The sequence below is a fragment of the Scyliorhinus torazame genome, chromosome 12, assembly GCF_047496885.1.
Source record: "Scyliorhinus torazame isolate Kashiwa2021f chromosome 12, sScyTor2.1, whole genome shotgun sequence".
Classification (NCBI taxonomy): Eukaryota; Metazoa; Chordata; class Chondrichthyes; order Carcharhiniformes; family Scyliorhinidae; genus Scyliorhinus; species Scyliorhinus torazame.
In genome coordinates, this window is record NC_092718.1 from 37857951 (window position 1) to 37875146 (window position 17196).

The window sequence follows — 17196 nt, forward strand, 5'->3', positions numbered from 1 at the left end:
TACAATCATTTCACGGTGAGTTTATTGAAAAGAAGTGTAGAATTCATGTGAGTTTCAATGTACAGTCATTTCACAAGCAAAATCCAACCCATTTTGCATTTTTTTTCCAGCCTGCCACATTCTGGAGTGCTCTGATGATTTGGCTCAAGATGTTATAAATACCATAGGAAAAGCATTTGAACTTCGCTTCAAACAATACTTGAAGAGTTCACCTGTAGTTATTACACCTAATGAAAGGTCAATGCAATTTAAAGTCCTACTTAATACATATATTCAGATGTTGCGATGTTTGGTCAAGAATGTTCAAATCAGTGATAAGCAGAACAAACTAAGAATTTGCAAAGAATTGGCCGATGGCAGTTCAGAAGTGAGAAGATATAATGAAGTGGTTTGCAAATGCTGCTATCATATTTTTGCTGCTTCTCTTGCGTTGCAGAAGACCAGGCCTTGCAATATGGAATGTGGAAAGTGAAGAAGATCAGAACCATGGGTACTATAATGAAATCCAAAGTAAACCAGCAACCCAAGGAAGCTTGCAGAGTATAAAAGTAGAAGAGGACTCTGCAACCTCCAGTAATGATAGCCAATTGAGAAAGGATGGAGACTTTCCACAGGTTAGAGTTGTTTTTTGCTAATATGTCAATGTCAGAAATATCTGCAGCGGAATTCTCCGTCGGCAGGATCCTCCGCTCCGCCCGCTGCGCACCCACACCCGTGGGTTTCCCAATGGCGCGGTGTGGCCGCAATGGGAAATATCTTGGGCCGACTGCTGGAATGGAGGATCCCTCTGCTGGTGAGGGCGTGCCGCACCAAGAAAACCCGGCTGGCGGACCAGAGAATTCCGCCCCAGGAGTCTGAGATTCGTTCCATGAGATTTTGTATTTAGTTTAACTGTCTTCCTGAGACATACTTTTTGTCCCAACTCCCCGGTTTCTGGACTTCCTTTTTATTCTTTTGAATCTGTTACTGGCCATGTGCAAAAATGCAACTTGCAAGATTAAAGTTATAGTCCCAGGGCAGGACTCCCATCTGCCCCTCTGAACCAGGACCTTATATATAACCAACCGGAACATTGATCCATTTTTCTGGACTGGGATAATTTCATGTGTGGGAAGGAACATTGCCGTCAAGAAAGGCCCACTCAGCATTCTATCCAAGGTGCAGCAAAACATTGAAGAAGGTGTCTCGCTGAAGGTATCAACCAACATATGGGCCTTCAGTAGGCAAATACTGGGGGAGAGCTGAGGGTGAGGAGGCAAGACTGAACTTTCAAAAATCAATAAAAGTCCATCCTCTTGACTGTGGATTCAGTTACTCCTATCTTCTTGCATCATTTTGAGTTTCCTGCTTCACCTGTCATGTGACATCCTTGCCTGAGAGGGCACTGAATCTGACTGAAGTATTGTTATATATTCAGCCCTTTTATACATTACACTTGTGTTGAAACAGTTTCCCTTGACGCTGAATACATTGTTTTACAGACTGCGAGCCCGTCCTCCATCACCATTTACGAAAATTATTCAGATCCGCACAAACAAACCTTCATTATGGCAGGTATGTCATGTACCTCTCCATTAAAGTTTGGTCTACGTTGCTTTCAGAGGGTGGAATCTTGTGGAGTTGATGGGGGTCTCGGCCCTGGTTCTCTTTTCGAGAAGGCCCATTGCATCTTGTGCCAGTCAGGCATTTAACAGGCCAGCTGTGGGCTTCCTCTGGAATTAAGGACCCTGGGGCTGGAAGTCTCACCTGCTGAGGGCTGCCAGCCAATCGGAGGCCAGCAGCTCTTTCATACTCAGCAGTGAAACTGGGGAGGCAGTGGCTTCTGACCAGTCATCAAAGGCCTCAGATCGAAGAGTGACCCCGACACACTTTAGAGATGGTAGGTGGGGGTGGCAGAGGAGTGGTGTCAGCAGGAAGTGTAGGGCGTGGCTCTCAGCAACCCCCCCCCCCTTCCCAACGCCTGGTCCCTGGAATAGGCACAACAAAAATTGATGGAATTAAAATTCAATCAATAAATCTGGAATTGAAAGCACGCTGTAATGGTGTCCATGACCGGGATTGACATAAACATCCATCTGGTTCACTAATGTTCTTTAGGGAAGGAAATCCTCATGTTACAATCCCAGCTGATGTTACTGCTGGACAGTCAGGTCCCAGACGCAATTTGGCTCAATAGATTGAAAGTTTTAGTTTAATTTTAGTTAATTATTAGAATTACACTAGTTGCCAAAATAAATCTTTTACTTCAATGTTCTCAGTAAGTACACAGTCCATGTAAACCAATAGGCGAATACGGTCAGACCCCACCACACTCTGAAACAAAGTGACAGGTGCAGCCCAGCACAACTTCTGTGGATTTCTCATCAAATTCCCCCAGATGTTGTCACACTGGTCTCACTGGAACTCTAACTTTCAGACAAGAGTTTCCAAACCCCACTCTCAAAAAAACACACTTTGGGAATCTTCTTCCAAACAACAATTTCTCTCGGATGCCTTCACCAAGGATCTACTTCCAGGATTTCAATCACTCCTTTCTGTATCCTTCTGCCTTGGATTGCCACATGTATTCAAGCTTCCACACAATCTCTCAGGCACCCAGCCATGCCAACAGAACACTACTGCTTCATAGGCTGTAAAGTTGTCACCAAACTTTTGATTACCTCAGACGTTTGACTTCTTACCTAGCTGGCTTTAAATCTGGTTCTTTCAGTTGCCTCTTTAACTCCCAGCACTTGCTCTGCATTTTACTTGAATTCTCTTGAACAGGATCTTGTTCAACCTCCTGTTCTTTGTTTTTTTTAACGTTAACTGCCTTCCGTGTCCCAACTCCCTGGTTTCTGGTCTTCCGGGGGGGGGGGGGGGGGGGGGGGGGCAACCGCTCATGGCACCACCATGCCAACCCTGGATCATGTGTACCCGTTCTGGGGGCAACCCCTATCCCTGCTCCACCGATCACCCATACCCCCACTGATTGCTGAGGCCTCTGGCTGCGTGGCTGAAGGCTATTGCTGATAGGGAATTGGCAATCGTGGTTAAGTGAGCATTTGACACATGCCAAGTGGATTCCTGTGGGTGGGTGGGTCATGTAGCATGTGGAAGTCATTGCCAAGCATTCCAATCACACCTTGATGCCTGGACACTGTGCTTGAACACCGCGGGAGGCAACACCACACACTTACAGCCAACATCCAAACACCCAGGGGATGGGACACAGCTCCTCCCAGTCGGTGCCCATAGGGTCCTGGGGGGTTGGGGGGGTGGATGCGCCCTTTGGGGTGTTGGTGCCAGGGCCCTTGGTGAATACTCACTCGCACTGTCCGGTGTAAAATGTTGACCTTCTTCCTGTCCTGCAGGCCAGTCCTCATGGTCACACTCCCCGAGCTGACAGCTGCCGACACCTCATCCCAGGCAGCACTGGCTGTCTTGTGGCTCACCCTCAGGGAAACAGGACATTCCTCCTGGCTTCCAACGCATCCAAGAGCCTCCCTAGATCAACGTTCAGCTAGGCAGCAGGGCAGCACAGTGGGTAGCACTGTTGCTTCACAGCTCCAGGGTCCCAGGTTCGATTCCCAGCTTGAGTCACTGTCTGCGCGGAGTCTGCACGTTCTCTCTGTGTCTACATAGGTTTCCTCTGGGTGCTCCGTTTTCCTCTCACAAGGCCCAAAAGACTCAGAAGGAGACCATTCAGCCCATCGGTTCTACACCAACCACCCTACCTAGGCCCACACCCCCCTGCCCTATCCCTGTAATTTTTGGACGCTAAGGGGTAATTTTAATATGGCCAATCTACCTAACCTGCATATCTTTCTACTGTGGGAGGAAGCCGGAGCACCCGGAGGAAACCAACGCGGACAAGGAGAGAAAGTGCAAATTCCACACAGTCACCCAAGGTCGGAATCGAACCTGGGTCCCTGGCGCTGTGAGGCAGCAGTGCTAACCACTGTGCCACCAAGCCACTGCATTCCGTGTGGTGAAATAAACAGCAAATCCAGGCTTGCTTTATAAATATTCTTAATCATTTACAAAATTCTGAGGGTATTTGTCTGATACTTTGAATCTCTTAAACTGACAGTAGCTCTGGAAAGCACCATTTACTCGTATGCTAACCTTCTGAGCAGGGGGGTTACAGGCCAGCAGTGCAGAATGCTGTTCAAGACATTTTATACACGAACAATGCTGCAGAGCTGCTAAAGTTGATCATTCTTTTTTTACTACTTTGGCTTGTTGTTGTTTCTTCTCTTTACTATTGGTGGTTTGCATACTACCTTTTTTAAAACTTAAAACTTTTGCGACTGGTAGTTTTCATTTCTGGTGGCTACTTAATCATGGATAAGTTCCAGACTCCTAAGTTGTGATTGATTGTTTGAGGAGTGATGGAAATGGGTACACACAAGACACACATCTTTTGTTTTAAAACATACTAGTGGATCTCCTCTGGCATTGCTCATGGCCAGCGGTTTTCCAGGAACAGAGATGTTTCCTGCCAAGTAAATTTACCCGGGACACTCATTTATCTGCATACAAACAACTGACGTAAATTCCAAATTGCCTTAACCTTACTGTTTGGAACTCAAACATGAAGATTACTTGGTTTGCCAGAGCATAACTTTAAATGATTTTATAATATAAAGATCCTACATAATTAATATTTCAGGCAATTCATGGACTAGATTTCCACAAACAAATAGAAACATTCTGCCAATCAAAGCCACCAGCAGATCTGACCTTTTTGATGATCCATCTTACATGAACACACAGAATATGGAGAACTCCTCCTCTTCTGCCAACAATGGAGCATCAGGACAGATCTTTGCCAACATGCGCAAGGATGTATATGACCAAAGTAAGTCTATTCGAAGATGAAGAATCTACATCTAAAACTGAAGCTTATTGTTACACTGCTACTGGTGCAAAGTTTCAGAAGCCTCTGTTATTTTGTTTATCTTTAGGGATGGACTATTAATTTTAACCTTTTAGAACATTTAGAAAATTCTGGAAATGGTGGTAAACCATCGGGAACAAGTTGAAATGAAATGAAATGAAAATCGCTTATTGTCACAAGTAGGCTTCAAATGAAGTTACTGTGAAAAGCCCCTAGTCGCCACATTCCGGCACCTGTTCAGGGAGGCTGGTACGGGAAGTTCCCAGACAGACCTCCGGGGGGGGCGATTCTCCGATATTGAGGCCAAGTGTTTGCGCCATCGTGAATGCCGTCGCGTTTCACAACAGCGTGAACAGGGCCCGGGCATGACCTATTCTGGCACCCACAGGTGGCCAGCATGGCACTGGAGCGGTTCATGCTGCTCCAGCCTCCTTACGCGGTGCCAAATGGGCGGCGCGCCAACCCGCGCATGCGCAGTTGGCCCAGCTCAATCCTGCGCATGCGCAGTTGGGCCGCGCCATCCTGTGCATGCGCGGGGAACTTATTACAACATGGGGTCGGTGTTCAGGGGCCGGCCGCGCCAGAAAGTTGGCCCATAGAGGGAGAGGCCGGCCCGCCGATCGGTGGGCCCCGATCGCGGGCCAGACCCCATCGGAGGCCCCCCTGGTGAAGGAGCCCCACAGTCCGACCCCCCGAGCGTTCCCGCAGAGTTCCTGCCGGCAGTGACCAGGGGTAAACGGCGCCGGCGGGACTCTGTCGTATCGGGGTGGCCGCTCGGCCCATCCGGGCCGGAGAATCGGCGGCCCCGCCGATTCCAGCGGCCGGCGCTGCGCCAAACGCGCCGGCGCAAATGCTGCCGATTCTCCGCACCTTGGAGAATCGCGCGCCGGCGTTGGGGCGTCAGGGCGCGGTTGCGGTGATTCTCCGGCCCGGCTCGGGGCTCGAAGAATCGCCCCCCCGTTCTGCTTTGGAAATGCCCAGAATCAGTCAATAAGGAACACAAAATTGGTCCTACTCTCACAATGTTATAATTCGGTAGGTAGGTAGGTTAGCCTGATGAGAGTTGTCTGAAAATCTAACCTTTGTATTAACTATAAAAACCTCAACTCGTCAGAACTAAAAATCAACTTTTCTAGTTGTATATTTTCAACTTAAAAGGTTCACCCTACTTTTTTTTTAGATTTAGATTACCCAATTATTTTTTCCAATTAAGGGGCAATTTAGCGTGGCCAATCCACCTACTCTGCACATTTTTGGGTTGTGGGGGCGAAACCCACGCAGACACTGGGAGAATGTGCAAACTCCACACGGACAGTGACCCAGAGCCGGGATCGAACCTGGGACCTCAGCGCCGTGAGGCAGCTGTGCTAACCACTAGGCCACCGTGCTGCCCCAAGATCACCCTACTTGATTAATCTATCACAACATGTGGAGAAGAATTAATCCCTGTAGTATTTTTCAGATACCTGAAAAACTCAACAGTAACTCATCACCTGTCCCAAACCTGTCCACTATCTGCAAGGCTCAAGTTAGGGGTGTGATGGAATACTCTCCACGTACCTGGATGAGTGCAGCTCCAACAGTCAGGAAACCTGACACCATCCAGGACAATGCAGCCCGCTTAATTGGCATCTCATTCAGCACCTTCAGCATTCACTCCTCCACCACCAACACACAGTGGAAACTGTGTGCACCATCTAAGGTGCACTGCAATAACTCATCAAGCACCTCAACAGCACATTCCGAATCTGCGACCTTCACCACCTTGCAGGACAAAGACAGCAAGTGCATGGGAACAACACCATCTCCAAGATGGGAGGCACGGTGGCACAGTGGTTAGCACTGCTCCCTATGCCGCTGAGGACCTGGGTTTGAATCCTGGCCCTGGGTCACTGTCCATGTGGAGTTTGCACATTCTCCCCGTGTCTGTGTGGATTTCACCCCCACAACCCAAAGATGTGCAGGGTAGGTGGGTTGGCCACGCTAAATTGTCCCCTAATTGGAAAAAAATAATTGGGTACTCTAAATTTATTTTTTAAAAGTTCTCCTCCAAGCTACACACCATCCTGACCTGGAAAGATATCACCGTTCCTTCACTGTCATTGCATGAGCATCTTAGGACTCTTTCTCTAACATCACTGTGGGTGTACCTACACCACGCAGTCTGAAATGTTTCAAGAAGGGAGCATGGTAACACAGTGGTTAGCACTGTGGCTTAACAGTTCCAGGGTCCCAGGTTCAATTCCTGGCTTGGGTCACTGTCTGTGCGGAGTCTGCATGTTCTCTCCGTGTCTGCGCGAGTTTCCTCCGGGTGCCCTGGTTTCCTCCCACAGTCCAAAGATGTGCAGGTTAGGTGGATTGGCCATGCTAAATTGCCATTAGTGTCCCAAAAAAAAAGGTTGGGGTTAGGGCTAGGGCTAGGGTTAGGGTTACTGGGATAGGGTGGGGGTGTGGGGATAAGGTGGAGGTGTGGGCAAAGGTAGGGTGCTGTTTCCAAGGGCTGGTGCAGACTCGATGGGCCGAATGGCCTCCTTCTGCACTCTAAGTTCTACGATTCTATGATTTAAGATAGAAGCTGAGCCTTAAAGGAAGAATGATGCATTGTCCAGCCTACATTTCTCACTGTCCTTTGAACTGTGATGAATGAACAGAGTCCTGGTCAACAAGGAGAGACAAATATTGCAGGAAAGTTTAATCAGAATTTTATTGCCTCAGTTTGTATGGAGGAAGATGAATGTAGCACTGTGGGATTAGCTGGGTTGGATGTAGCTAACTATATATCTTGTTTTTCTTCCATCTTCTCCATCTCTCTGAACTCCTTCTACTATCTGCATATCTCCTAGAACTCTTACACTCTCTATCTCATAATCCCTTAAACCATCCAAGATTTGTAACTTTTCCTATCTTTAAAACCTCCCTCAACATAATTAAAAATGTCTTATTTGCCTTTATTGTCCTATTTACCCTTACAGAGCTGAGTTCCTCGCCTTACCCTGACCTCCCACCATCGCAGTCAGATGCCTGACGTTGCTCTAAGAAACCCGGGCAATGAAAGTATTCTGAATACCACAGTTCAAGTAGTATATTCGTTTGACTGATACTCAGAATACTACAATGATCCCACTTGAATCAGTGCTTTTATGTCTTAATGCAAATGTAAGGCAGATGGGGAACAGCAGCCAACATAGAAGGAAAGGTGTGGATTTTTCACGGATGGTTGGGGAAGCATTGAACCGAATGTTGGGTTGGACATATGGGAAGGATAATGTTTTAATGATTGGATTTCAGATGCAGCTAGCAATTTTAAAAAAAATTTAAATTCCAACTAAGGGGCAATATAGCATGGTCAATCCATCTACCCTGCACATCTTTAGATTGTAGGGATGAGACCCACGCAGACACGGGGAGAATGTGCAAACTCCACATGGACAGTGACCTTGGGCCGGGATCGAACCCAGGTCCTCAGCGCTGTGATGCAGCAGTGCTAACCACTGCGCCACCATGCCACCCATCCAGCTCGCAATTCTTGACTCTTAACTCTCTCTTCCACCTTTACCCCATTTTTATTTCTATCAAATTATTTTTATTTTTTCCATCAATCCGTTTTTCCCTCACAATTGTCTCTCTTCTCCTCCCCCCCCGCCCCCAACTAGGGCCATCTGTTCCCTGTTCCAGTATGTTCTTTAACATACTGCTTATCTCTGTTCTGCCCTTAACACATTCTGATCTCTTAATGTGCCACTATCACTTAGCACCCTTCTTAGTCATTTACATTCTCTTTGTCTTTTCTGCACATCATCCAGCCCCACTGCTCCATTCCACCCCCCCCCCCCACAACAGTATAAATCTGACCCTATTTCCAGTTCTCTCTAGCTTTGACTCGAGACGTTAGCTCCCTTCTCTCTCCACAGATGCTGCCTGAGCTGCTGAGATTGTCCAGCATTTTCTGTTTTGTGTTAGTGATTCTTGATATCCATATAACCCACAGCAATAGGCTAGTCTTCCATGACCAAAATTACTTACAATTAATGTAACATTTGTGATACAATTATTAAGCATGCTCCAAATGCTAATTTTCTACCTGGTGCACAACCATTAGAAGACCATGTATGAGTGTCACATTTGCTGACTTCTTCACGATATTTAAACATTTATTGAAATGTATAATTTTACAACAAAAGGACTTGCATTCATATTTATCAACCAAATTAACTTTACTGTGAAGGAGAATGCTGCATTGAAAATGCAGCAGTTTTGTAACATAGTGACTTGTCTATGGGTTTTGTCCTTGTGATGTATGACTATCCCCACAGGAAGTTGACTATCGCATTTCTAATGAACTATGTTAATGGAACCCCCGCTCTGCAGGATCCAGATGGAAATTAAGACATTAAATTAGATCATCTGCTTAGTATAGATGAAGCATCTCATTTACAAGCCAGGGATTGCTGAAACCTCTGAACTGGAAACCAGCCGTCCCTGATTTTCAATCATTAGCATTGCAGCATTGTTGTTTTATCTGCAACGTTTTAAAAAAATACAAACAGAAGTTAAAAAACACATTTAATACAAACTGAACCAACACTGTTCTGCATTGGGGCAAATAACAATGTGAGGGTTTTTTTTCCTGAAAGTTGGGTTTACCTCCGATATGACAATATGTCGATTGTCTTCTGTTAATTTATAGCAATTTAATCAGCATATGGTTCTAACAGATGAGCACGTTAGATATCAGTGCCCACCAACAGCTATAGGATCACTTGTTTAACTTTGAAATGCAACTCTAGATGTGTAGTCTGTGGTCCATAGCAAAATCAAGGAATAAGGACAACTTTCTGTTTAAGAAGCAGCAAAAGAACATATTTATAGCATGCATAAGGACATAATAAACAGGAGTAGGATTATTGGCCCTGTGAACTTTATCTGATTGTGACCGTAACTCCACTGTGAGGCAGCAGTGCTAACCGCTGTGCCTCTGTGAATAATGCTTTAACATAACGTTAGCATCTCAAATCAGTACAAAACAATCCCTACACTATATTTGACCAAAAATAATTGAGTGTTTTTATAATGGCCCATTGGATCACATAGTATGGGACATAGCTGTAAAACTTCCTAGATTTGAATGCTGGTCTGTCCTGAGTTAGCCTAACACAACAAGGCATTACTGAAGATGCTTCAGTTGCTGTTGGATATCCTTGGGTAGGGGAGGGTAAACCCAGCTGTAGCTGTCATCCTGATCACTGACATGTTACTGTGTCAGGTGAGGCCACAATCAGACCTGGCTATGATCTCCTGTCTTAGCCACCATTGTTAAAGGTCCTAATAATGCTACTTCCCAGGCTTGCAGCTGGAAAATGGTTAAAATAGTGGGATTCCAGAGAATTGATGGCTCCCGGAGAATCATGTGCCACCATAGAAAGGTATGAAGTTGGAAAAGGAGCATCAAAAGTACTGCGGTGATGAATTCCAGATACAAGAACAAGATCAAATAACAAAGAAAAGTACAGCACAGGAACAGGCCCTTCGCCCCTCCAACCTGTGCCGACCATGCTGCCCGTCTAAACTAAAATCTTCTGCACTTCCGGGGTCCGTGTCCCTCTATTCCCATCCTATTCATGGATGTCAAGATGCCCCTTAAACGTCACTATCGTCCCTGCTTCCACCACCTCCTCCGGCAGCGAGTTCCAGGCACCCACTACCAAGACTACATTCCAAGACTACTGTTTAATATAGGGGAGGTGGTGACGTAGTGGTATTGTCACTGGAGTAGTGACCCAGAGTAATGCTCTGATGACCCTGGTTCGAATCCCACAGAGGCAGATGGTGAAATTTGAATTCAATAAAAATCTGGAATTAAAAGTCTGATCATGATCAGTGAAACCATTGTCGATTGTAAGAAAAGCCCATCCGGTTCACAATTATTCTTTAGGGAATGAAATCTGTCATTCTTACCTTTTATACATAAACATTGTTCCAACACACGATGGCCCATTTTTATGTTTGATGTAACAAAGTCACAATGCAATGTGTCCAAAATCTGCTACCAACTGTGTGACTACAGACCCACAGTAACATGGTCAATTCTTAAAATGCCCTCACGGATGGGCAATATTTTTTAAAAATGCTGACCCAGCCAGCGACACCCACATCCCACGAACAAATTTTTAAAACTGTACGCTACTTGCCCTCTGCCTATGCTTATCTTTATATTGAATCTTTTAAAATTGTTCTCAGTTTTTTGCCGCCTTGTACTGCCCAGTATAATTTTCCAAACTGTGATTGTGTGACCATAGAACACGCTGATGTTGCTCAGAGCAGTGCAACAGTCAACAATCCTACAGCTGTCCCATTGCCCACTACCCTGTCTTCCATGAGAGAGCAGCTTACGAAGGAAGCCTGGTACCGTGGAAGGATGAGCAGACAGGAAGCCGAGAGGCTGCTGATAAAAGATGGTGACTTTCTGGTGCGGGAAAGCATGACCACACCAGAGCAATATGTCCTGACTGGGCTGCAGGGAGGACAAGCTAAGCACTTACTGTTGGTGGATCCTGAAGGCATGGTAAGATTTAAGGGGGCGGAAGCAACTTGCGTTTTTTGAAACTTTCTTTTAAAACATTTTATCTTGAAGCTTGTCATTATCTAAATGTCATACGTATCAATTTCATTTTGGAAAACTAACCACTGCAGAGGTTTTGTTGAGTAAACGTGTTTACTAAATTCTATTATGCAAAAAAATGAAATATTTTGAACTTAAATGCAAGTTAGTTTGTCATTATGAATTGTGAATTTCTTGCCAATTCCGCTCAGCATTGTTGATGAAGGAAATTCCTTAACCACTTTCAATAATAGGTTAGCTCCTGTTCCTGGAGCTATGACAATCTCAGTCCAAACTCATAGCATCTTTTAAAAAAGTTTTAAATCAAAGTTTTCTTAACATCGTTTCAATTATTAAATTGTTGCTGACTACATCTCTCTGTCTGTCCTTGTTATGGAATGACTGATGGTAAATGCTGATCTGCCCAAATCCCAAAGGAAAACTTGAAGCAGCTGCCAAAACATTTTTTTTCAATTTCTACAGTATGAGGAGAGGTTCAAGAAATCAGGAAATAGTGTCCCCAACTACTTGTGATGATATTATGACAAAGTAAATGTTTATTAAGAAATTAACAAAATTACACTCAAACACAAGAATGACTTTACAAAGTCAATAATCCTTTTAACAGCTCCAAAAGATTGTAACTTCAACTACCCTCAGAACTAACCTTCCCCATTTCTGTTCAGCAACTATTCTTATAGATTTTAAAACCTATAGAATATCGGTAAATTTTACCATACTGTGCCTTTGTTTTCTTTTGGGGTGTCCTGTGAGGCTGACAAGCTGGTTCTTCGGGTCTGGCACTGTTTACATTGTTTTCTGGTAGCTCAGAACAGCTAGCCTGCTGAGTTCTGGGAGATCTAAGCAGTCACCCCATCACATAGGCTTCATTATCTCCTTTAAATGTGTCCTTTTCCTTTGGTCGCTCCATTGTCTTACCCAGTTGTTAGGATCCCGAAAGAGAACCCAGCATTTTCAATTTGTAAAAGTGAGGAGATGTTACTGCACCACAGAAGTGATAACACTGACCAATAGGTATCTTTTATGTTAAAGCAAACTTTAATTTAATCGCAGAATTAACCACATTAGCAACAAAGAAATAGCTTTACAATTAACAATTACAACAGTTCTTAAGTAAAAGAAGAAACCTTAACTTACTTAAATATTTATTGTCACAAGTAGGCATACATTAACACTGCAATGAAGTTACTGTGAGAAGCCCTAGTCACCACATTCCGGCGCCTGTTCGGGTACACAGAATTAAGAATGTCCAGTTCACCTAACAAGCACGTTTTTTGGGACTTGTGGGAGGAAACTGGAGCACCCGGAGGAAACCCATGCAGACTCGGGGAGAATGTGCAGACTCCACACAGACAGTGACCCAAGCCGGGAATCGAACCTAGGACTCTGGAGCTGTGAAGCAACAGTGCTACCCACTATGGTACCGTGCCATCCCTTCTTAAACCTGGCACTATATTCCAATTAAGCAAACCAATGTAGATTAAATACCACTTGTAAATAAAGTTAACAACCAAGATTTTACTTGCTTTTCTCTGGGAGGAATCTTTGGAGAGTGAACTTTTAAGGACCAAACTGAAATACTTCTGTTCAAATTAGAGTTTTGAATCTTCAGACAGACCTGGCTCCTCCCATTACCAGCATAAGGCATTATTTTGTCTCTTCTTACAAGATGTCCCTTGACTTGGGTCAGGACCAAAACCCTCATAAATTATCTACACGCTGGGGTCCTTAAAATCAAAACAATATTCTAATAGCTAGCTATCTGTAAACAAGTAAATGGTTCTCAAGATTATTAACAGAGCATTTCACCTGTAAATCAATGATTATCTTACTTTTACGACACCTTAATCACCGTTCTATCAGTCATGCTGTCTGCATCTTAGCCCAGGTTTTAATGACATTACTGCAAAAAAATATAAAACATGACAATTTCTTACATTCATCATGCTTTCTTTCCAGTATTGATTAAATTTAATTATTTATTTTAGCTCTGTGGGTTTCAAAAAATAAATTTGCCATATCTTTACTTTACTTGCTTACACCTATTTTTACAATTTGCATATGACCCCCCCTTTGAACTAAAACAACCTATTCAAACTGCTATTGCCTTATGTAAAATCTTGATTGAAGTTCCTCTTGGCTCATTCCCACATCAAAACCATTTCTTGCTATTAGTTTAGATTCTTGAAGCCACCCTGTCTCTTACTTCAGTACCATAACTACAACCCAACAGCTTGTCGTCCAGTACATAAGGAATATAACCATGATATTACCATAAAATAATGACATCTTGTTTTCTTGACACATTTTACTGATGTATACTACTCAGCTGTGTTCATTTTTATGAATGCTGTAAAACCTAATGACAGAGAAAGTTCGGTCCCTGTAGTTTTCACTAAGGTTTGCTATCATGCTAGGATTTGGCTATACTTAAATCAGCTAGTCTACAGGTTTGTAAAACTCTATCACAACTTCTTCATTGGTCTTGATGATTGATGCGTGTTGATGATTTCCGAATAAGCTTTACTTAGGCGTGTCTGTTTGAAACAAAAAGATAATGGGGGTGATTTTCAGCCCGCATTTGCCGTCAGAGAACGGGGACACGGGGGGGAATTCCAGAGAGAATCGCGAAATCCAGGTCTGCCAGCATCTGCAGAGAGAGAAATAGAGTTAACGTTCTGAGTCCATATGACTCTTCTACAGAGCTATTTGTTTGGTTGAATTTTAAACATTTTTTTTCAATTATGCTGTTTAATGCAGTCTTATGCTGACAGAGCTCACTGCAAAATATTTAGGCAATGTGAACTCCTGCAGTTTAAAATGATTAAAGGCGCGTCAGTGAATAGGTCAGATGCAGTGAGAAAATTATTATAGGATGAAACAGATGATTGCCAAATACAGAGAGAAATCATAGGGACTGCAGAAATGATTGCAGGCAGCAAAGGAATATCTCCAAAAATATCAATAAATTATTGAAGGTAATAAGAACTCTGGTACCTATTTAACTACCTTGCTTTCTCCTGTGTGTGAACAGCAATAAAGCTGTTCATTGTTTCCTTTAGACTTTTCAAAGTAAAAGCTTCCAATCATAGTTAATCATTGAATTACTTATTAAATTGAATATATTTCATACTGACAGCTGTCAATTCAGCTAAAATGCCTACTTATCCCATGCCCCCCAGTCCAAAAGTAGCCAATATTTATATTATGGTTTTTAATTGTCTAAACATGGAACACTCCATTTTACATTATTTGCACTGCAGAATTTGTTGCTTTAATGAAACTGAAATGTATCATTCAATTTCATTCAGTTTATTTACAGATGTTTTGCTTTCCATTTTTTCCCCCTGTAAAGGTGAGAACAAAGGACCGGACATTTGATAGCGTCAGCCATTTGATCGGCTACCATGCGGACAACCAGCTGCCAATCATCTCATCAGGAAATGAAATTTATCTTAAAAGGACTGTCTGAAACAAACAGTGAGGAACTTGGACAGAGGAGTTTGCTTTCAGATATAGCCATTTGCACTTGCCAGGATATTTCAGAAAGCTGTCTTATTTGTGGGAAACCATGGACTGACTGACTGTAGCTCCTTTCAAGAAATGTAAAAGAAAACATTGTAGGCTGCAATGGTCACAATCATTTTGCACTTCTGACTTTAAAGTGTTTGCTGTGAGAAAGTAATAACTTTAACGTGTCAGTGTATATAACGAGGAACATAAATCAAGAAATAACAACAAAGTGTAATCACATCTACAGAGTGAATGTTTGTTTTCTTTATTTCTAAGCACAATCCTAATGAACTGCAGACCATAAAAATGTGCCTTGATTCTAAAGAGATATTGCAGCAAATGAAGAAGCTTTTATTGTCCAAATGGTTTAATTTGCTGTATGCAGGTCTGCCGTTTGTTTGAAATCTGGGGCGTCATTCTCCGACCCCCCGCCGGGTCGGAGAATGGCCGTTGGCCGCCGTGAATCCCGCCCCCGCCCCCGCCGAAGTCTCCGCTCCCGGAGATTGGGCGGGGGCGGGAATCCAGCCGCGCCGGTTGGCGGGACCCCCCGCTGGATTCTCCGGCCCGGATGGGCCGAAGTCCCGCCCAGGAATTGCCTGTCCCGCCGACGTAAATCAAAGCTGGTATTTACCGGCGGGACCAGGCAGCGTGGGCGGGCTCCGGGGTCCTGGGGGGGGGCGCGGGGCGATCTGACCCCGGGGGGTGCCCCCACGGTGGCCTGGCCCGCGATCGGGGCCCACCGATCCGCGGGCGGGCCTGTGCCGTGGGGGCACTCTTTCCCTTCCGCCTCCGCTACGGCCTCCACCATGGCGGAGGCGGAAGAGACTCTCCCCACTGCGCATGCGCGGGAAACTTTCAGCGGCCGCTGACGCTCCCGCGCATGCGCGGGGAAACTGACAGCGGCCGCTGACGCTCCCGCGCATGCGCCGCATTTCCGCGCCAGCTGGCGGGGCAACAAACGCCATTTCCGCCAGCTGGCGGGGCGGAAATCCCTCCGGCGTCGGCCTAGCCCCTCAATGTTGGGGCTAGGCCGCCAAAGATGCGGAGACTTCCGCACCTTTTTGCCGGCGCGATGCCCGTCTGATTTGCGCCAGCTTTGGCGCCAGTCGGCGGGCATCCCGCCGTTGGGGGAGAATTTCGCCCCTGTTTCACTACCTTTACACCAAAATGCTAGGAAGCAAAAACCTTTAGGAAATGGAATGGAGTTTACCTATACTTTGCTTTGTGCCAATACAGTTTGCATTTTTAAGTACCAATTCTTTTATTGCTTGAAAAGCACTTTACCAATACAGGGCTTTAAATTTTTTCTTTTGAGGTGTTGAAAGGTTTATCACAAATATATTGGGGGCGATTCTCCGAGCCCCGCGCCGGGCCAGAGAATCGGAGCAACCGCGCCACGACGCCCCGATGCAGGCTGCAATTCTCCAAGGTGCGGAGAATCGGCGGCATTTGCGCCGGCGCGTTTGGCACGGCGGCGGGGCTGCCGATTCTCCGGCCCAGATGGGCCGAGCGGCCGCTCCGACATGACAGAGTCCCGCCGGAGCCGTTCACCCCTGGTCGCTGCCGGCAGGAACTCTGCGGGAACGCTCGGGGGGGACGACAGCCTGGGGGGGGGGGGGGGGGGGGGGGGGGGTGGGAGGGAGGGGGGCTCCGATGGTGTCTGGCCCACGATCAGGGCCCACCGATCGGCGGGCCGGCCTCTCCCCCCCCCCCCCCACCCCCCGGGCCTACTTTCCGGCGCGGCCAGCCCCTGAACACCAACCCCATGTTGGGTCGGGGCCGGCGCACGTAAGAAGTTCCCCGCGCATGCGCGGGTTGGCGCGGCGCCCGTTTGGCACCACGCACGGAGGCTGGAGCGGCGTGAACTGCTCCAGCGCCGTGCTGGCCCCCTATGGGGGCCAGAATAGGTTGTGCCCGGGCCCTGTTCGCACCGTCGTGAAACGCGATGGCGTTCACGACGGCGCGAACACTTGGCCGCTATATAAGAGAATTGCCCCCATTATGTATATATACACACACTGATATGTGTATTTATATATACATATTTCATAAACAGTTAAATATTTCAAATGAAAATTTGTTTTTCACATTTGAGTTATGTTACTTATTAGTGTACTGAAGCTGTTAGGAAAACAAACTGTGCAGGACCAGACAAATCTTTTTGTAAATAACATATAGTGAA

The 17196-nt window shown here is 45.5% G+C and overlaps 1 protein-coding gene across 4 annotated transcripts in view; it reads left to right on the top strand.

Moving 5' to 3' along the window:
- The window catches only part of LOC140387508 (SHC-transforming protein 1-like), a 211877-nt gene extending 196461 nt beyond the window's left edge, over positions 1–15416 (top strand). For 2 of the 4 annotated variants that reach the window (XM_072470696.1, XM_072470692.1), the window contains 6 exons: positions 111–237; positions 437–614; positions 1482–1554; positions 4655–4843; positions 11179–11444; positions 14857–15416. In XM_072470696.1, coding sequence (XP_072326797.1) covers positions 111–237; positions 437–614; positions 1482–1554; positions 4655–4843; positions 11179–11444; positions 14857–14973 — 950 coding nt within the window. In that variant the 3' untranslated portion in view covers positions 14974–15416. The remainder of the gene's footprint in view (positions 1–110; positions 238–436; positions 615–1481; positions 1555–4654; positions 4844–11178; positions 11445–14856) is intronic. The other 2 variants (XM_072470694.1, XM_072470695.1) reach the window with 2 other exon arrangements.
- The last annotated feature ends 1780 nt before the right edge of the window (positions 15417–17196 follow it).